This window comes from Gopherus flavomarginatus, chromosome 3, assembly GCF_025201925.1.
Source record: "Gopherus flavomarginatus isolate rGopFla2 chromosome 3, rGopFla2.mat.asm, whole genome shotgun sequence".
Classification (NCBI taxonomy): Eukaryota; Metazoa; Chordata; order Testudines; family Testudinidae; genus Gopherus; species Gopherus flavomarginatus.
Window position 1 is genome coordinate 257,311,951 of NC_066619.1, and position 22,214 is coordinate 257,334,164.

Below are 22,214 nucleotides of genomic sequence, written 5' to 3' on the forward strand. Positions count from 1 at the left end.
GGCCAGAAATAAAAAGACTGTAAGATAGTGTGTGACGCTATAGGCTGGTAGTGAGGGCTCCCACATGGGAGATGCAGGGTCTAGTTCCCCTACTACTATGGCTCTTTAATTATATATCCACAGTGAAACAGTTTCAACAGAAGAGATTAATGGATGCCCACATCAGAATAATTCAGTACTCAATGGCTAAAGCACTTTCCTGAGACCACTGTTCAAATCCTTTTGACCATCAGGCAGAAGGAGGAACTGAATCTGGGTCTCCCACGTTCCAGGTGAGTGCTCTGCCCATTGGGCTAAAAATTATAAGGTGGGTAGTGGCACCTCCTCTTCCATCCAGATTTTGAATGGGAACTAGTCTGGTAGGAAGCTTCAGAGCACACCTACCAGCTCAGACCCCACAAATGAAATAGGTACTGCTTTATCCTTCCCCAATTTGTGGATGGCATTGGGGCTTAGGTGGGAGACAGGTCTTTGGATGCCTAGAGTGAGGCAGCAGCATGCATGTTCAGAGGCAGAAACTTAGGGGCTGAGGGAACTTTTACAGTGGAGGTTTAGGCACCAAGTGAGTTCAAGCAGCTACAGGGTTAGGTGGCAGCTGAGCAGTGGTGTGTGGATCATAATGGCTCCTAATACTAGGACTTAGGTGCCTAAGGTACCTTTGTGAATCTGGCCCTTTGTCTTTGTAAAAAAGGATGACAGTACTATGATTTCTTTCACAGGATGCTAGGTGAGTCAGTTATCTCATACTTGTACAGTGCTTTGGGTATGGAAATTATAAAGAATTACTATTGCTGCTGTGACAGATATAGCAATTTCCTGCCATATCCTTAGAAGAGTTATTAAATTAATATAAGTATTTTTGGGGTCCATTGTATTAAATTAATTGCTTATGCATCTTGGCATGGGGTTATACTAGATGACCTTTGTGGTCCCTTGTAACCCTATGATTCTATGTATTTTTGTGAGTCAGAATTGCATGAAACCCCTCAAGGATCCGTGTGTGACAAATGTGAGACCTAGGAGTTCAAAGTGCTATTGTGAACAATGCGCCAGGCAAGAATGTACTTCTGGAACAAGAAGTCGTAAGTGGTTTTTCTGAGGGATATCTAGTGGGAGGTGAATGCAAAACTAGCCTTTTGAAGCTATGCCCTGAGGAGTGGGTCATTGTCTGCTGATCACCTGTTACATGAGGCCAAGATTAAAGGCCCAAATTGTATAAGGGAAAGATTGAACTATCCATCGTTGTTCTGGTTCTGAATCTGAGACAGTTATGAACTTGTAACCATTGGGAAAACCCAGTTATGGATTTTGAAGCAGTGACACGTACCAGAGACCAAGATAGGAGTTTGGGTGACCTCTGCTAAGCTTTTTAGCTTGTGAGAAGGTTCTTTTATTGTTTTTAATGTGTTTTCTATAATGCTTTCACCTTAAGAATAAATGTGCTTGCTTATAAAGAGCTGTGTGGTAACATAACTGTGGGTAATTACTCTGTTCATAACTTCTGAAGAGAAATCCAAGTATAGATGCTGGCCTTTTAGGTGATCTGGCATGCTGGGGATATCACAGTATAGGCAGGCAACTACGCAGCCTGGGGAAAAAACAGTCATGAGGGAGAGAGGTGTGGGTCTACGTCCAAAAGAGGCAATGGTTGGGAGCCAGAGGCCTAAAAGTAGGTGTCCTTGGTAGACCATGGAAGGGGAACACAGGTGCAGTTGCCCTGAACTCTGACAGCTGCAAAAGGTGATCATAGAAAAAATGACTAACCTATGACCCATTATCATGACAGCTGGGTAAATAATACATAATGAATAATTCATTCAACTGCTTTTGCTGCTTTTCCTTTTAGTGAAATGTTCACAAACAGATCACTATTTTCTCAGATTGATTTATTATTGATAGGAGATATTCGGCTTGTTTGTCTATCTACACAACTGTAGAACAGATGTCCAGTGTGGGTTCTTTATGGTATCTCAGATTAGAATTGCTGTTTCAGTCCTAACTATTGGCCCTGTGTTATCCAGTTACCAACCTGCTGTGTTTTGCGCAGTGCATGGAAGATTTCAGTGTCTTGTACAGAAAAAAGCCACCTCCTGTCTTTACATCTGTAACAAGTAATTCTCTTCCATTTCCACTCAGTTGTCAATCTGGTCAATTTTATTGTTTACAATATTTAATTTAATATCAAAAGAATCAAATTACCCCCCCCCAAATGCGCACAGATTTAAAACTGATTCAGTAGAGACGTTAGAGATGGTAACTGATGAAGTGGAAACAGATTTTTTATATATGCAAGTCTCTAATGTACTGAGAGTTAAGGGAGAAAAGGGGTTAGACCAACACAAAACCGTAAATGGATCTGTGGACTAAGGGAGTTTTCTAATGGAGCTCCCTCCCAATTTTTCTGTTTGGGCTTTGATTTTTTTCCAAAGGTGAGAATACCATTGGTGAAACACATGTAGTGAATGTTCTATCTGCCAGAGGAAGAATGGATATGGTTCCCAATGGAACTTGTCAACACTGCATTGAATGTCCCCTTGTGGCCTCAGGGTCTTCTATGGACTTTAAATCAGTGTCTAGCTGCAGAGCGAAAGAGATCATTATGGAGCAGCGGGATTCTGGTTGAAATGGTGAGTGTACTAGCTCTGCAGAAAAAACTAGGGAAAATAGCTCAGGACTGAAATACTGATCCCCTGACTCAATCTCTCTTTGTTCACTTTGAATGATGAGCCAGATCATGACTACTTTGCACTTTCTCTAATAGTGGTTAACTTATCCCACACATGGAGTGTGTATCATTCTGCTTTGATGACCCTCTTGTTGCGGTGAGGTTTGTGGAAGGACATCTAAAGTAGAGCCAGATGGAATGGGGACACAAGTGACTCATTCTTGTTACAACCACTCCACATGAAGGATGTGCTCATACCCTGTTTATATATGTATTTTCACACTGAAAATGCTTACTTTGTACCCTGCATGTTCACACACAAACCCTGATTTGCTTGTGACCACCTAGTCATGTGTTTTCACATGCAAAGTGTATGCATTTACTTATGAAGAAATACACGTCTAAATAGATAGCAAGGATTGAAAATGAGCCCTAAATTGTGGAAGCCGCAATCATTTAGTGTAGCTTATTTAGCATGCAGAAATGGGAGACTAGATATTTTAGAAGATTGGTATTCGCTCTTCCTCCTCTGGCCCCTCAGATAAAATCCAGACAGGTCAATAGTCACTGGCAGTCATTACCATTTAAAGGTTATTTGGTGGCCTGTGTGAAATAAGATAGTCTTAATTCAACTGGTAGCAGAAAATGTACACATGGCAAAATCAACGATCATAGGGGAAAACAAAGTTACAGGCCAAAGACTGAATGAGAATGGAGACTAAATTACCCTCTCACATGGAGAGCTGGTCACTCCAGGTTAAGGCTAAGGCATATTCATGGAGTTTACACTTCTGTCTTTTCTGTGCATAAACAGAGGTTTTTCAGGACTATCAATAAAGCCCTTTTACAAGGAAATTCAAATAACATTTAAACAGAGAGTAAAACAAAAATGGAACAAGTATCACAATTAAGACTGGATTTTACAATAAACAAAACACTTGTAAGTAAAAGTTCCATTCAAGCTCTCTCTTCTGAGATTCTTCCCTAGTGTTCGCAAAGATGCATAAAATGAGTTTGACTATGAGGATTAGGTGTACCTACCAGACATGAGAAAAGACACTTCTGCAAAATGTACTCAGTTTGTTAATTTCAGTTCTTCTCAGTATGCCCTATATTTTCCTTTTCATCTTTTAAATAGCAAGTTATTTGGGGCAGACACTGACTTTACTTTGTGTCTTATGCAGCATTCTTGATGCATAGAAAATAATAAACAGGATAAAAGGGTGAAAAATGATGAAAACATTTCAGTTCCAAAGTTACCCTGGAAGGGACACACTGATAACAATAAGTCACGCAGTACAAAACTTAATTAGTTTGCTTAACATGAACAACTAAGTTGCATAAGGATTTGGAGCTTGCTTCTCCACTCCATTGCACTAAAGTAAAATGTAAAAGGAGTGTAACAGAGTGAAGAATCTGTTTTTGATTTTATTAAAACTTGTTACCACTTTAACATCATAATGCAACTTGGACATTTGTATGACATACTCTTTCGCTGAGCCACATTTTGTTTGTTTGTTGGTTTGCTTTTTTAATTTTATGGGCATGTTTTAAAATGCAAAATGAGGAATTGAGCATGTCACCGACTTTCACGTAGCTAGTAATCATAATAGGTCTATTGAGATGTGAGTTGTCTAGTTGTATCCATATTGTATGCCTCCTGCTGCCAGTTTTCACAGGTCTTTAGAGGTTACTAATGAACGGGTTTGCCTTTTAACACACAGACTAATATATTGTTTTCCCAGTATTTGCATAATATTGATTTTTAATCCTATTTTAATTACAGCTATTAAGCAAATCAGAAGTATGTACTCAAGGCACTGTTAAATTAATGAAGATGGTAAGAGTTGGGGCTACATGGTTTTTCTCACTCTGTTGTTCACTTTCTTAGAGCAAGAGTATTCATACCTTAAATATACTCAAGCTAAAAGAACTCATAAAGGAAACTGAAAGAAAAGGAATGAACTACAAAGGAAAATTGTACGTGTAAGATCTATCTATTGTGGTATTAAGAGTTATGTCATTTTTTGGTGTGTGTTTTCAATACTGGCATTGACCCTTTTTTCCCCTGTCTGTTCCTCTATCCCAGATCTACGTATTCACCTGCTTCCATTCATTCTCTCTTACTGTCACACACACACTGTCTTTGGTTGCCTCCCACACCCTGCTTCTACTCTTCCTATCTCTCACCCCTCTCCTTGTTTCCCCTTTCCGTTACCCTTCTCTCATGCATGGCAGAATATCTTCTCCCCTCCCAACTGGTCCATTCCTTTCCTACCCTGTCCTCCCCTCCCCTTGCTGCTCCACTGCTTTTCCCCTATTCCTGATTGAAGTAAAGCACCTAAATGAAAATAAACAGCTGTTAGCGGGTAGTGGGAGCACTTCAGTGTTGTCTAATTTAACTCTCCCTATCTCATAGTGCAGGAACAGACCATGGAGTGAAATTAACCAGCTGAGGTGGGCTTCCACCAATTTCACTGCTGCTTATCTTAAATTAGTTGCTCTCATCTGCACAGGAGCATGCAAAAGGAGGTGCAGTGTGCAAAGAAGACAGTCATACCATGCACCATCAAAGTCTTCCATATAATGTTTCTCTATTATACTTGTGGTAGTAAACTTTATGGTTAAGGCTCAGAAGTATTTCCATTCCAGTCCCCTGTATTTGTTCACACACTTTCTGAAATCTCTTCTCTAGGGGCTCAAACCTTCTGTTCTCCAAAGGTGAATTTTTTGAGAAATGTTGAGCAACTGTTTTTCAGTTATTTAGAAGATGGGGAAAGAAGAACCTGTGTAGTTAAATTGCTGTGCACATGTGTGTTGAACACAAGATAACTGTCCATGTGAAGTTCACATTTGGTAGGACCGTAATCCTCAAGGAGGAAAAAATATTAAACTAATCATTTTGTGGAAAAACATTTCAAAAGTAATAAAGGTTCAGAAATCTGTGTTGTGCATGAACAGTATAAGCAGCTATGCTACGTTAGGACCATACTATTCTTTATTAACAGTTCTAGTATAAGAAAAAATTATTAAAATATGGTTATGTAAACATATTCTGGGAAGTATATTTTTCTTCTTCTGATCACTAATCCAGAACCAGTGTTCAGAAAAGTTTACTGGACCCAAGAACATTTGTACTGGTCTGCCAGACTGTTTCTCAGTCCTGGGTGAGTCATGAAACACTTGCCTTATAGTGTAAGTGTTAACTACCTTAGTACATTCATTTTCAATGTTATTTAGTGTTAATCATACAAAACTTCAATAAAGTAGCAAAGCATAAAAGAAAGTCCATGTTTGTCTCAGTTCCTTTCCTTTCCCTGTTTAAGTCCTATTCAGATACTGACCACTCAGAAGTTGGATAGGTCAATCAGAGTCACCACAGCCCAATTAAGTTAATGGCGACCTGCACAGGAAAATAGAAGGGGTATGCGATTTTTTACTTCTTTCTGATGTATGAGAAAATTTTCAGATTTTTCTCTGCTTGTCTTTTTACACTAAAAATTCAGGTCTTGTCTATCTTTTTTTTTTTTCCCCACGTAAACTCTCGATTATTGGAGAACTAGTAACTATTAGCTCTGATTCTGCAAACACTGGAGTATATTAATAACTTTATCAGCATGAGTAGTCCCCTTGAACTCACTGGGGTTATAATGTGTGTATATGGAGGATTGAAGCTTTTATGACCCCACAATTACCAAGGAAAGAAGAAATGATTTTTTATTCAGATTTTTTAAATTTTGGTTATAAAAAGGACATTGTCAACCTGTCATCTCATTGGTTAAAAAATATAACTGTTTAGTTTCAGTTACTATACCTGCCCTTGAGTCCCTCTGCCAATTTTTGTTTTACAATTATATTTTCCAATTTTTTAAAAAAATGTTTATCGTCTCTGTTGCTGTGTGAAAGACCCAAACAAACAAGGGAAACTAGCTATGACACTGAAATCACTGAGGCAGATTCCTGCAGTCTGTGTGATTGCAGGACTGGGGCCTGACAATCCAGGAGACATGGTGAAACTGTACAAAATGTGCTACTCAGTGCACAAAATAAAATAAATATACATTTTCTCTAATCTTCCACATACAATAATTTTAGGTGTTACTTCTAATAGGAAGTAAAACAAAACATCAGACAAAACTGTTATTTTTAAGTTGACTGTGTCCCTTTAGCATCTGTTTAGTTGGGTTCCTGATTCTCATTTAGAGATAAAGCTTTTTTGTCAAAGACTGAATACTTTAAATTAAGGGTTGAGATATGCCCCAGTCCACATCCCTGAGTCCTTGAAAGGAATCCATCCAATACAGCAGGAAAGACTAGACGATATTCCAGATATTATTTTAAACTCTACAGGTTACCTCCCCCATCTTAAGGCCTTGTCTAATGTTGTTGTTGTTTGTTAGCCACCAAGTGGCTACATGAATGTAACTGCATCAGTGCAAGCCCCTAACATACACGGTGCAATGGTGTAAGCACTGACTTGTTCTGATGCTGCTTACATCAGTACACTACACTGACAATAAAGGTTGGTACTAGTACAGCAACATCGATGTGGCTACATAAGTGGCTAATAATCCCAGTGTTGACAAAGTCCAACATTTTTGCCAGTTAGCTAATTGGGCAGTTGTAACTCCTCTTGAAGAGGCAAACAAGAAGTGTTTATGTTGATACCATAACAGAAAGAATCATCATCCAGATACAAATAGTGATATAAACAAATGCTACATAACATTAACTGACAAGAAAACAGCTGGGGAGGTGGAGAATTAATTAGATGGTGCCTATACTTAAAAATCAGATAATTTTGATTACTGATTTTTTTCTAACCAAAATTTGTTATTCAGATATGATTTCACCAACCACTACTCTCACAAGCCCAGTGTTAGAGTAATGCATAACTCCATTTGAAATATGGCATTATAAATTTCAAATGGTATACAGCATTAGGTCTATTTCTAACAGTTTTCAAGATAGTGGCTGCAGAAATCAGGCTGGAATTGAAGTTGAGAGAAAGAAGCAAGAATGTAATTGGAATAATGAGAAGTTAAGGTGTAGTATGTTGTAAATTGCAAAGTTGATATGGCATTATAAGGATAAACACATGGAAGATTATGAATCACTTTTGTGATCTATTGATGAAGAGCACTACATAAGACCTCAGTATTATAGAATCATAGTCTTTAAGGTCAGAAGGGACCATTATGATCATCTAGTCTGACCTCCTGCACAATGCAGGCCACAGAATCTCACCCACCCACTCCTGTATCAAACCTGTGTCTGAGCCATTGAAGTCCTCTAATCATGGTTTAAAGACTTCAAGGTGCAGAGAATCTTCCAGCAAGTGACCCATGTCCCATGCTGCAGAGGAAGACGAAACCCCCCCAGGGCTTCTGCCAATTTGCCCTGGAGGAAAATTCCTTCCCAACCCCAAATATGGCGATCAGCTAAACCCTAAGCATGTGGGCAAGACTCACCAGCCAGACACCCAGGAAAGAATTCTCTGTAGTAACTCAGATCCCACCCCATATAACATCCCATCACAAGCCATTGGGCATATTTACCGCTAGCAGTCGAAGACAAATTAATTGCCAAAATTAGGCTATCCCATTATACCATCCCCTCCATAAACTTATCAAGCTTAGTCTTGAAGTCAGATATGTCTTTTGCCCCCACTACTCCCCTGGGAAGGCTGTTCCAGAACTTCCAGGAAACTCAGATTCCCAGTCTTCCTGTGGAGGTTAGCATTAGTTTATCTCTTTGGTGGTTTGCAGGGTACTGTACCATGAAGTGGTCATGTAAACTAGGCAAAAATACAGGCCAGGCCATGGACAATTGCCAGCTAGGCAGCATCCCATGTATTCTGGGCCAATACATCCTTGCCACTGAATCTTCATTATTGGTAATAACATACAAGAACCCAGATTAGCTCTCAGATCCTAGGCTGAGTCTGCAGGAGCGGCAGTAAGAAAAAAACCTTATGTAAACTGAGCAAATTTTTACTGGAAATCATTGTGAGATGGAAAATGGGACCCTTAGATGCCATTTTAACCATCAGTTTTCAGAAAGGAATGCTTTAAAGAAGTGCACAAATGTGCTTCTTACAATGCACACAATGGGAATACCTCCTCTTTGAACTCCATATATGCAAGCTAGCCGCTTGCTATGCAAACTCACACAGAGGTCTAGAGACAGGAAACATCCTTTATTCTGTTTGTACAGTGCCGAAAATAGGCACTGCCATAGTCTATATAAAAAGATTCTGGGATTGTAACTGAAGCCTAGAATGTCTGTTGAGTCAGTGTGAAGCAATGGAAATACCTACACACAGGGCTGAGAGCTCTTTTTGTTTAGAGTATCACCATGTTAAATAATCACTAGGATTCACAGTCTGTTAGCATCCAATTTGTCAGTTCTCAGCCATTTTTGACTTACACTTATATGACAGCACAGATGATTTCACTAGTCCCATAAAGAAAAGAATCAAGATAGATATTTTGAGTATTTTCCTCATCCATGTTGTGTATGTATCATCTGTGATGTTGCACTCTGTATGATTTTATGAAAGTATGCTGAATGTGAATATAATGTAACTAAAATATACTTCATGCAAAAGGTCTCTTGTAAGGTATCATTACAAAGTTTATAGTCTATTGAGTGTGATCATCCTATTTGTATAAATGTATCACTCTTGTGTCTGAAACTAGAAATATGAAATATAACTCTGAGGTCCTATTGTAGTTATGCAAAGTGTGGACCATTAAAGGTGGTTTGGAATCTTAATGGCTCCCATTAACCAGGATAATTGACTGTTGATGGCTCTGTTTTACTTTTAAGTCTTCCTGTATATGTGTGTGCTAGCAAGTGGGTAATGAAGTCTTAGGCCTTGGCTACACTGAGGCTTTACAGCGCTGCAACTTTCTCGCTCAGGGGTGTGAAAAAAACACCCCCCTAAGCGCTGCAAGATACAGCGCTGTAAAGCGCCAGTGTAAACAGTGCCGCAGCGCTGGGAGCATGGTTCCCAGCGCTGCAAGCTAATCCCCATGAGGAGGTGGCCAGCGCTGGCGCTGCGACCACACTCATACTTCAAAGAGCTGCCGCGGCAGCGCTCCCGCTGCAGCGCTTTGAAGTTTCAAGTGTAGCCAAGCCCTTACAGTGGCATGTGATCATGTCATCTGAACTGGAATCTACCTTTAACCTGGTGCATTTCTGTTGAGGAGTGGGAACCCAGAGGGACAAAGGATTTCCACCTTATGCAAAAGATATATAAGTGGGTGGAACAGAACAAATTAGGTAGCCATCATGAGAAATCCCCTAGCTACCACCTGAGCTAGAACAAGGGCTGTATCAGGGGAAAGGATTGTGTCCAGATTAGGAAGCCGTCCAGTCTGTGAAAGAAACTTATTGAGGGTGAGATTGTATCTGTATTCAGTTTTATTACTGTACTAGGCTTAGACTTGCATGTTTTATTTTATTTTGCTTGGTAATTCACTTTGTTCTGTCTGTTACTACTTGGAACCACTTAAATCCTTTCTGTATTTAATAAAATCACTTTTTATTAATTAACTCAGAGTATGTATTAATACCGGGGGAGGGAGGGAACAGCTATGCATAACTTTCTATCAGTGTTATAGAGGGTGAACAATTTATGACTTTACCTTGTATAAACTTTATACAGGGTAAAACGCATTTATTTGGAGTTTGGACCCCATTGGGAGCTGAGCGTCTGAGTGTTAAAGATAGGAACACTTCTTAAGGTGCTTTCAGTTAAGTCTGCAGCTTTGGGGCACGTGGTTCAGACCTTGGGTCTGGGTTGGAGCAGACTGGCGTGTCTGGCTCAACGAGACAGGGTGCTGGAGTCCCAAGCTGGCAGGGAAAGCAGGGGCAGAAGTAGTCTTGACACATCGGTTGGCAGTTCCCAAGGGGGTTTCTGTGTTCCAACCCGCCACATCATCATCAAAGAGTGTCCAGTCAGACCTTAGTGAGCAATTCACATAGCTGCCGGACATAAGGGAGGGGGGCACCTCTGTGTGAGGTGAGGACCTTTGGCACCTCTCCCTTTTTTAGAACAGAGCCAGCCATGCCATGACCCCCACATCTGAGAACCTACTCTGCAAGTGTATGGTGAGGGAGGGGCACCAGCAGGCCTCCCCTTGGCCTCTGACCAGAGCTGGTTGAGTACTTGTAGAGCCCCTTCCCTGCTGGCATGACAGAGGGAGTGGCTGGGCTAAACCTGAGCCAGAGAGAGACATCGGGACCTGGCACACAGGGTCACCACGCCATTCGAATTTGGCCCTGTTTAATGGTTTCCCCCAGGCGGAGTCCTTAACCCTTCCTGTGTGCAGGTCGCAGTAAGGGCCGGCCCAGGCTCTCAGCTGCGTTGTAGGGGAGCAGTGCCTCACAAGCACGTTAGTCTTTGGTGGCTGGAGCCAGAAACACAGGGCCTGAGCTCAGGCCCTGGAGGGGCTTCTTCCTTTGGGGGGGGAGGAGGCTGCCTGCCTCCCTGGGAGCGCTTCAAAGCAGGGGGCCGCGCCTCTGAACCACTGAGACAAAGGGGAGAAGTGATCTTACAGCCCCAGCTCCTCAGCCTGGGCAGCAGTACAGAAAGGGGGGTGAGTGGGGAGGGTGGCGCTGCTTGATCTCCCCCGGGGCAGCTCCAGCCCCGCTCTCGTTTGGACTCCGCCAACGGCAGTAGCCTGGGGTCACCGTTGCTTCCACCGCTTCCTGGGGGCCTCTGCACGGCCTAGGAAAAGGACCCGCTGCTCCCTCTCTTCGCCCAGCGCTCGGCTGGAAGGGAGTAGATGCCGCCACGCCCCTGAGCGGGGGGGGGCGAAAAACTCCCATGCGCCGCCCCCGCCGATCCACCTCCAGAACAGAGGGCAAAGAGTCAGCGCGCTCTGCTGGGGCAGCAGAACAGAGGGCGGGAAATCCCCTAAACCCCGCCCCCCGGGGAAAGGAGAAGGAGGAGCTAGTTGTGGCGCTCCCAGCCCTGTGTGACCTTTCACCCCACGGTCCTTAGTTACCACGCAGGGCGTCACTAAGGGATTAAACCATTGAAGCTCTCAGAATTCCAGGCCAGGCCACTATCGCGCTGGGAGGGGGAGAGAGGCTGTGAGGGTGCAGGGACGCGGAGGGCCCAGCGAGCTGATTCCCTCGCCGGGGAGCGGTCGCTGGGTCCGCAGCCCCGTCTCTCTCGCCCTCCTCCGGTTCGGCCTCGCGGTGGTCTTGCCCAGACTCGGCCTTAGCGACAGCGGCCGCATCAAGGGAAGATGGCGGCTCCGGCCTCTGTGCCGGTCCAGGTGTCGTGAGAGCGGCACTCGCTCCCCGCCCCGCCCGGCGCAGGGACCATGTCGGACTCGGAGGAGGAGAGTCCGGACCGGCAGCTCAAGCTAGTGGTGTTAGGGGACGGCACCTCCGGCAAGGTCAGTGCCGGGGCCCGTCTGCCCCCGCTCCTCGCTGCCGGGGCTGCACCCCAACCCTCCCCGGGATGTTCTCTGTCCCCTCCCGCCGCGGAATGTCCCCGCACCGGGCCCGCCTACTTCGCCCCCCAGCTGGCCCCAGTCTGTGCTAGGGCCCCAGCCCCGGCTAGCGGCGCGTGCAGCTCAAACAGCCGAGGCCCTGCCCCCGTCACTAGTGGCTGTCGCGCCTGGCGTTGTCGCCACATCTGGCCAGTGACTGACAGGCGATTCTCGGTGGCTGCCGGACCGGCAGTTGTCCCTAGCCACGTCCCTGGGAGACCAGCGACCTCGGACTCGAGGCCGACAGCGCGGTGGTGCTCGGGGGTGGAACAACCGCACCATGAGCGGCCTCTCCGTCGGGTCTCCAGAGACCTTTGGAGGCAGCGAATGGCAGAGATGAGGGTTCCTCGCTGTCAGACAGCGCAGCCCCCCAAGACAGACAGTGGGAGGGGAGGCTGCTGTGGCCAACCCCATCTGTCTTGTGGGGCGCAAGGTGCCGTGGCCCTAGGCTGCCTCCTAGACCCTCCTTCCCGCCCCCCCGGACTGGCACCCAAACTCTGGCAAGGTCCCTGCCTCCTGCTGCCCTCTGGTGCAGCAAACTAGGAATTCTGAACTGGCTTAACATCAAGTATAAAAGTCCTTAATAAAGGTAAAAGCTAATAATACAATCACTACAGGCCTTTGTGGTGTTTATTTTGACATTAAAGCCAATTTATCCTATGTTGTTCCCATATTTTAAGTGTTTTGCACACTTTGTGTTGGCAAGGCATAGTAACAGCATAGAAGTTGTATGGGGAAGCGGCAGATTTTGGCATCTGGACTGGCATTGGGAAAGGATTTGGGGCTCTGGTAAGGCAGAGGGAGGGAATGTGGGTTTCAGGGACAAACATACTAGCTGGATGTTGCTGCCGATATAATCAAAAGTGACCTATGTTGCTATTCAACTTGTGTTCTTAAGATTTCAAAAACTACTAGACTACTGACACGAACGAGGCAACTTTATATCTGTCAGAACTATTATTTCAGAGTATGGGAAGTCACCAGTGTGGTGTTTTAATTTTGCTTCACATTTTCAAGGTTTTCTTTCTGTGAAGGTTAGGAATGTAATTAACAAACACCATGGTTATAGAATTGTGAACTACATGAAGTCCATTACTAGCATAATGCTAAATAAGGCAAAGCAAGGGTCACTATGTACCAAAGAAGACAACAAAAAGTAATCATAATGTATGTATTCAGGTTTCAAAAAGGAGTAGCCATGTTAGTCTGTATTAGTAAAAATAACAAGGAGTCCTTGTGGCACCTTAGAGACGAACAGATGTATTTGGGCGTAAGCTTTCATGGGATATAACCCACTTCATCAGTTGCATAGAGTGGAAAACACAGTAGGCAGGTATAAATATACAGTATGTGTAAAGATGGGAGTTGCCTTACCAAGTGTGTGTAGGGGTCAGTGCTAACGATGCAAATTAAATTAGGGTGGAAGTGGCCCATTCCCAGCAGTTGACAAGAAGGTGCGAGTATCAACAGAGAGAAAATTATTTTTTGTAGTGACCCAACCACTCCCAGTCTTTATTCAGGCCTAATTTTATGGTGTCAAGTTTGCTAATTAATTCCAGTTCTGCAGTTTCTCATTGAAGTCTGACCCATGGGGAGGAGGCCGTTGAGGAATCCCACCTGGATTTCAACAATTTCCACCCCACCATCAACCTCAGCTTGGACCAGTCCACACAAGAGATCCACTTCTGGATGCTACAGTACAAATAAGCAATGGTCATATAAACACCATCCTATACCAGGAACCTACTGACCACTATACTTACCTACATGTCTCCAGCTTTCATCCGGACCACATCACATGATCCATTGTTTACAGTCAAGCTCTCAGATATAACCACATTTGTTCCAATCCCTAGAGAGAGACAAACTCCTACAGGATCTCTATCAAGCATTCTTAGAACTACAGTACCCACCTGGTGAAGTGAAGAAACTGATTGACAGAGCCAGAAGGGTACCCAGACTACAGAACAGGCCCAACAAAGAAAGTAAAAGAACGCCACTAGCCATCACCTTCAGCCCCCAACTAAAACATCTCCAGCACATCATCAAGGATCTACAGTCTATCCTGAAGGACGGTCCCTCACTCTCACAGACCTTGGGAGACAGGCCAGTCCTCGCTTATAGACAGCCTCCCAACCTGAAGCAAATACCAGCAACTACACACCACAGAACAGAAACACTAACTCAGGAACCAACCCCTGCAACAAACCCTGTTGCCAAGTCTGTCTGCATATCTGTTCAAGGGACACCATCATAGGACCCAACCACATCAGCCACACCATCAAGGGCTTGTTCACCTACACATCTACCAATGTAATGTATGCCATCATGTGCCAGCAATGCTCCTCTGCTATATACATTGGCCAAACTGGACAGTCTCTACTCAAAAGAATAAATGGACACAAATCAGACATCAAGAATTGTAACATTCAAAAACCAGTAGGAGAGCAGTTCAGTCTCCCTGGACACTCAATAACAACATTCTTCAACAAAAAAACTTCAGAAACAGACTTCAATGAAAAACTGCAGAACTGTAATTTAATTTGCAAACTTGACACCATCAAGTTAGGCCTGAATAAAGACTGGGAGTGGCTGGGTCACTACAAATTTTTTTTCCCTCTGTTGATACTCCTTGTCAGCTGCTGAGAATGGGCCACTCCCACCCTAATTGAAATGGCCTCATTAGCACTGACCCTCCCACACTTGGTAAGGCAACTCTCATCTTTTCATGTGCTGTATATTTATACCTGCTTACTGTATTTTCCACTCCATGCATCTGATGAAGTGGATTATATCCCATGAAAGCTTATGCCCAAATACATCTGTTAGTCTCTAAGGTGCCACAAGGACTCCTTAGTGTATGTATTATTACACATATTTTGAATGTGTTAATGAGACATACCTGATAATCTCCATCATGAATGTGAATCTCAAAAGTACAATTTCTCCTTTGTTACTGACTTTTTAGTAGGAAATTTAAAAATTCGGTCACAGAATAACTGGTTTACATATGATTCAGGTGAAAAACCAAGACTTCATATAGTTTGCAGGTGTTGGAAAATCTGCTTTCCATTGATAAGTAGGAAAATTCTCTGTGCTGAAAAAGGCATGTGGCTAAATATAGACTTTACTCTTTTCTTTAAATTAAAGAGATCTAGCTCTAATGGTTGTAAAGAAAACCTTTTATGCCGTGAAAGTGGTGTTATATTTTAATCAATGGATCAATGATTCCAAGTGGCAATCTAAGGAGTGTATTATAAATGCTCAAGATAGCTCTAGTCTTTTGCTCTTAGCTTTTCCAGTATACAAATCAAACTAAGAAGTCCTTTTCACTGCTGCTGTTCAGCACCTTATGGCAAGACCTCTTACCATATCTGGAATTACAAGCATTGGTGCATTTTGATGTTTTTTCCTGGTTGCATCCCTGAATCCTCAGTGCAGGTTACATTGATTGGGGGCTGCTTTGCTTTCCTCACACTCAGGGCTTTGGAGCGGAGCTGGAGCGCAGAGCAGTAGGTTTTTGCCTGGAGCTGGAGCGGAGCAATTCAAAAATTTAATTGATCTAAATCCCTGCACTCCCTCCTAGCCTAGATAGTGCTATTAGAGAGGCTTCTTCCAGCCATATTGGTGCCTAGAAGGCCCAGTTGCACCTTTGGGCCTTGCAGGAAAATCTTGCAAAAGTAAAAGAGGTCTGACAACCTGAATGGGTCGGGGGGGATACAGCTTTGGGGCCAGTTCAGGTGCATTTGGAGACCTCTTAAGACCAAACCATTTGAGTTCCCTCTCCTGTGTTGTCACTTGTTCCCCTTAGTTCTTAAAACAGTGTGTGTATAAGCATAAGTTTCTTTTCCCCCACCCAGCCTCCCTCTTGTGTATGTTTCTCATCCAGCCTCCTTTGTGCACATACTCAGCCCCCATTCACTGTACACATTCCCCTCTCTGCAGGAGTTATGATCTGTCTTCAGTCAATGGAGAGGAATAGGAATAGCGGCAGAAGATATAGTCTCCCATTCCCTTCTGAGATCCAGAGCTTCATATTTTCCTTTTCTTCCTCCAGGCCAACCAATGGCAACACTGGTCTCCTGCCTCTTGAGGAACAATGGTTCAGCCAGCTTACAAGAAGGCAGCAAACTTGCATGTCTTCTGGTGTCACGCCTGGGAGAGAGGGGGAATGATTTAAACTCTATGGAACTGCTTGCAGTAGTTTAAAAACAAAACTGTTCAGACAGCTTCATGGCAGTTCCAGTCCAGGACAGTGTTTCCATTTCTCTTCCCGAGTAGTGGCCCCATTCATGATGCAGGGAGCAGTGCTTCACTCCCATTCACTTTTTTAGAAAATTTCTTGACAGAGATGTGGGAAAAAACTCATGGAAGTCATGGAAAGGTCACTAAGTGTCTTTTGCTACATAAACATCCACAAGAGTAGAGTGGGGGTGCTGAAAGATGAGACTTGGAGGGGAGGGTTGGAGAGTGAGCCCATCTAGCACTCAGTGCACAGCAGTGGCATTGAGACCTGTAAGATGGTGTCACAGTGCTACTCAGATTAGGACCGTCAACCCCTCCATAGATGGAGATGGAGGGATGGATGGGCTAAACCTGACTGGTGACGTGGCAGAGTGGCAAGGGAAATGGGAATGATTCAGGTTAGCTGTGGAGTCTAAATCAGGTTGACCTGAGTGGAAGTGCTGCTCCTGGAGGAGAGGAGTAATGGTAACAGCATAATAGAAATGGAGGAGCGACTGATAGAAATACAAAGACACAGACCAGAAGAAAAACAATATACTAAAATGGAGAAAATAAAGAAAAGATTAAAATTTTAAAAAAATGCTAAGAAAATATTAAAAAGGAAAAAAATAGGAAAAACAGTGCACAACCTGAGGAAAAAAATGATGATTAAAAAAGGGTTGGAATGAGTTAGACAAAAATAAGGAAGATAGATTAAACCAGATGATCAAAAGAAATCTGAAACAGAAAAGGAGGATTGAGTTAAGCAAAAATAAACAGAAGTATAAAAGAAAAGGCTTTCTTTTATAGGAAGGAAGAGGAGGGAAAGAGAGAAGGGAACAAACTTCAGGAACCAGAGTTTTTGTCAAACCCCTCCCTTCCAGACACTAAACCAAACTTTTTTTAAATTAGTGACATTAATATAGATTGAAAAAATGGTGTCAGTCTCTGGATGTTGCTTCTACATCTTTCCACACACTCATTGGTTTGCATGTTGAGAAACTTGGCAGTAGTGAAACTAACAAAAACCACACTAGTTTTGCTCTGCTGCTGCTCGGGAAAGCTGTCCTTCTGTGGAACTAGGTTCTGGAGCTATTCATGGGCAAGGAGGTCTTGGAAAAATAAAGGTCATGTGGGTGGGTAGAGCAGCAGAAATGTACCATCCCTTTACCTACTGGGAGGTTGGAGGAAGAATAGAATAGCTGGATTCCCCCCCCCACCCAAAGTTAGAAGGCTTCAGAGCTGGAGATAAGGGGCAGTGCGCATTCCTTCTCTCCCTTCCAGTTGAGTGTGGGACTTGAATTTATCGGACATGTACTCTCGCGGTTGATACAAAAGGTGGAACTTAACTGTGTCTTGCCCCCGGTAGGAATCCTAAAACCCTCTTTCCCTACATCAGCTTTGAGATGACCTTCTCAAATGTGTATTGCTCCTGGATCTTTCCCCTCCCCCCCCTTTTTTTTAAATTTTGGATTGATCTGTGGGTAATGAGATGCTATTTTCAAATTCTACAACCTCAATGATCAACATAATTTCAGACTTCATTATTGTTGATCTCTGAGGAAGTAAATCTTTGCTTGCTCATCACATAACTATTTTCAGCCATTAATGAACTGGAATTTCCTTCTCTGGCTAAAAAGTATTTAGCATTTATAGCCTCGCTACCCACCTAATACTTTGTACTTCTATAGCACCATTCATTTGAAGATTGCAAAGTGCTTCATAAACGTTAATTAAATTTCACTTCACCACTATCATTTAGATTACTATCGTCTTCTCCATTTTGCAAATGGAGGAGCTATTCAGAGATCCACATTCAGGCTTGCAAACCTAGATAATAAAAATAAATAAGTTGTCTGTAAACATTTATCAGCCACTTTTTCTTTTAAAGGACAGTTTTTCATTATTGAGTTGCGGTGGAGTGGGAAGGCCAAAAAATCAAAATTATAAAATTATTTGCTTTGTAAACTAGGAATAAGCAAAATTTTAGATCAATGTGTTTTTATAAACTAGACTCTTCTTTGAAAATTTATCCATATTTGAGTTACTCCATAACCAGTACAAAAATTAAAGCATTTTCTGCCCTACAGTTTCCTATCATTTTGTGCACCTAAGATTCTTACAATTTGGTGCTGGTGCAGATTGTGGTCCAGTGTGGATTGTTACTATAAATAGAGAGTTGACATGATAAATTGGAAGGGGTGGGGTGAGAGGGGATACAGATTAATTTTTAGATGGCGATAGTAAATTTCTCAATGGGTTTAGTAAAGTGGAAACCTTTGATGGAAAACCTTATTGTTGGATCCAGAGGTAACAGCCAAAGTCCCACTGGCACTTCTGAAAAATTTACCTCCTAGGGAGGCAAAGGCAAGTAGGGCAGCCTTTGGGAAGTTCCTACTCTTGCTCTACAAATACCCACAAAATGGCTAGTAAGAAAGCATGACTGACACTGTCTGGATGTCATTGCATATATCATGACTTGCCATCTAACATTTGACAGATGGCAACTTTTTTTTCAGACATAGTCTGATTTTTTGTTTGTCGGTCTGTAAATGAATGTTTGCAGTGGTGGTGTAGCCTTGTTTGTCCCAGGATAGGAGAGAGACAAGGTAATATCTTTTAATAGACCAAGTTCTGTTGTGAAAGAGACAAGCTTTTGAGCTGGAGAGCTCTTTTTCAGGACAATTTATGGACAATTTCCAGCACAGCTGATAGAACTAGTTGGTGATTGATCTAAAATTATAAGCAAGCAGTCTTCTCCTCTGCTTCACTGCTTACATGAAACTGTATCCTGGTTTGTAGGGAATTCCCCCATAATCACTCATTCTTAAAATTGCTGCTTTGGCTTTTAAGCTCTTTGTGGTTCTTATACTTTTATGATTTCATTAGATTAATTGCTAATTCAGCACCCTAAGAACTTTAGCTGAAAGGGGAGGGGCTGGGCTGCTAAATAAATATTATCAGGCATATGCATTAAGACCCAGATTCAGTCAGCCATCCGTATTCAGCAAAGCACTTATGCATATGCTTATATTTAGGCAAGTGCTTAAATGCTTTGCTGAACTGGGGCCTAAATAGAGAGAGAGAGTCTATCAACACAATGGTTGGCAGTCATAGTAGAGAGGTCATGTAATGAGACCCAGTCTGTTACAAAATTGTTCTCCAGATTCATGAAACTTTTTGGATGGGGAAAATCTTGTTTAAAACTATCACAGAAAATGTTTTTTTGAGCTAGAATGGCTTTCATCAACCATTGGAATGAAAAATAATTTACCTTGACCACACAGGCTATGGCTGATGCCAAAATTGTTACCTAAAACTTTTCTCAAGAACCCTTCTAGAGAGCAATTTTAGGATCGTAGGGAGCTTTTGCATTGTGGATGGACCTGAATGGGCATGGAGACAACTTTTCCATGTGTAGAGGACTTGAACTGCTGCTGTCAGTGTTCTTGTGGATAAATACTTGTTCTGTGAATGAATAGAGAACTCCAGTCTTCAGGGCTGGCAATCTTACACCTTTCGTGAGCGCTAACGTTCATTTAAAAAAAATTAAAAGAGTTAGTCAATGATTTTCTGCAATAAATTCCTTTGCATTCAGGAGAGTGGAGGAAAGCTATTTAAGAGAACTTTGCCATGCTGTTGATTACTTGTTGCTCTTATTGGTTGGCTGTTAATTGAATGTGTTGTTTATTTTTATTAACACCCTTAGAAACCTTTTGGGAATATCAAGTGTCACAGAGTGATGAAGTTAGTATTTACTGTATCCTTAAAACGGGAGCGTTTGCTTATTTATCATGGATCTAAATTAGGATTTTATATTTTCCAAAACTGACCATATTATAGGGTTTATAGTTTGTTCTGCATCCCAGGTGCTAGTTATTAATCACTAATGAAAGGGGAAATTACAAGGGAAAAGTTCCTATTTTGTAATTCAACATTTAGTTTACAGGAAAAGAGGCCTACCTATATGGTGCACTTCTGCACTTTGTTTATACTTGCCTACATCTGAGGTGGTGGTAGATTTTTTTTAAAATGATCAAATGCTCAATGTTAGATTACAAAAATAATGTGAATGAGTTAGCGGTATGCCAATCAACATTTTTACTCAATTTTATTTTGAACATGTACTTAAAAATAATTGTCAGATAGCTTTGTGGTGGCAGATGGATTCTCATCCTCTGTGATCCTCAACCTTTTCACTGCCAAATGTGGTACAGATGGCATGAATATGCTTATTTAATTATAGTTTGCTTGTTTTCATTTATTTTCTTAATTTTCTATGGGCCTGAGTCCACTAGAGTAAATTAAACGATTCTCATTAATTTAATTGGGTTTTGGATCTGGTTTAATAATATCTTCTGAGTTCAAGACACCTATTAATCCCTGATAGTGATGGGAATATGAATGGTACAATCAAGCAACTGTTAAGTCTTGTATTATTTCCTTCACAAATAACTTTCTGGATCAGTATTTCCCTATTCATGCTTGATTTTTAATTGTGGAGTCCTTTGGTGGTGGTAGTGTATAAATAACTTCTCATGAAAAGGGGTACAAGCTGTTGTAGAAAAAGAGCAAGCATTACAGTGCCCCCCCCTCACATTAGTAGTGTAACATGTCTGTTTACAGTAACAGGACTATTTGTATTATTGTAATGTATTGTATGTTAACTGGATATCCTCTACTACTCATTTTTAATAATGCTTGATGTCATTCAGTGTTTTATTAAAGATTGGCTAGATTCCTATTTGCTCACTTTGGATGTCAGTCTCTGGCAGTGTAGGGGCTTTGTGGAGCTGTTACCTGATATTTTTTTTTCCTTACCGATAGAGGCAGAAATATGGCTAATTTCTGCAGTTTGTAGATGTCATGTTAACAAGAGACTGATAAATGCTTGGCAATTATTTGATATAGGATACATTCTTTTAGCAACATCACACTAATTTTTAAGGCATCATGTTATTTTTTTCAACAGTTCTAGGAATTCATATAACTGGTGTTTTCTGTTCTTTTGTATCCTTTTTACATTATATCATATATTTTTATTGTCTTTGATAAAGGAATTACAACTGGTCATGAAGAAACAGAAAATACATACTTCGTTACTTTCTGCATATTAAAGTCATTAGAAGCATGCCCTTTTTGAGGTTCCTAGTAAAAAGTGAGAGATCTCTGTTATTTCAAAAGGCAGCCCAATGTATCAGTGTACATTCATGATGACATAACTTTGTGAAATTTAACACTAGGAAAACAATTTCCAACATACTATTTGACACAATACATGCAAAACTTCATGTGTGTAGCCTCAATAGGCATATAAATGCAGGATCAGGCACTAGGTTAGTCCCCAGGTAGGCCCTTATCCTGCAGTTCTTGTGCTGGAAGTGGATCTCTGCAACCATACAGAGTTGCAGTGTGGATCTGTGTGAGAGTAGTCGTCCAGTGTTGAAGGTTTGTGATTAGTGATGTATACATGTTCCCATGTTGTAGAAATCAGGACTTTCTTTTTAATAATTGTAAACCCTATGGGGTAAGGACCATATCACCTTATGTTTGTATGGAGCAGAGTGCACTATTGGCACTGAATTAAAAATGTAATACAATTCTGCATTTTTAATATCAGAATATTTTTTAAAATATAGAGGAAGCATGCTGAATGTTTTACTCTTTGTTTTTTGCCGACATAACTTGCCGTTATCATCTACTTCTATTATATTTTAAGCTGGCCAGAAAGCTTGTCTGCCATCAGAGAATATTGTTAGCTGGCATTGATTAAAAAATTGCTTACCTTTGTTTTATAAGATTTAGGACTGGTT

The 22,214-nt window shown here is 41.9% G+C and overlaps 1 protein-coding gene across 3 annotated transcripts in view; it reads left to right on the forward strand.

Moving 5' to 3' along the window:
• The first annotated feature begins 11,684 nt into the window (after window positions 1–11,684).
• The window catches only part of RAB28 (RAB28, member RAS oncogene family), a 96,858-nt gene continuing 86,328 nt past the window's right edge, over window positions 11,685–22,214 (forward strand). For 2 of the 3 annotated variants that reach the window (XM_050948067.1, XM_050948068.1), the window contains exon 1: window positions 11,687–12,081. In XM_050948067.1, the coding sequence (XP_050804024.1) occupies window positions 12,007–12,081 (75 nt within the window). In that variant the 5' untranslated portion in view covers window positions 11,687–12,006. Of the gene's footprint in view, window positions 12,082–22,214 lie in introns of all 3 variants that reach the window. The other variant, XM_050948065.1, reaches the window with a different exon arrangement.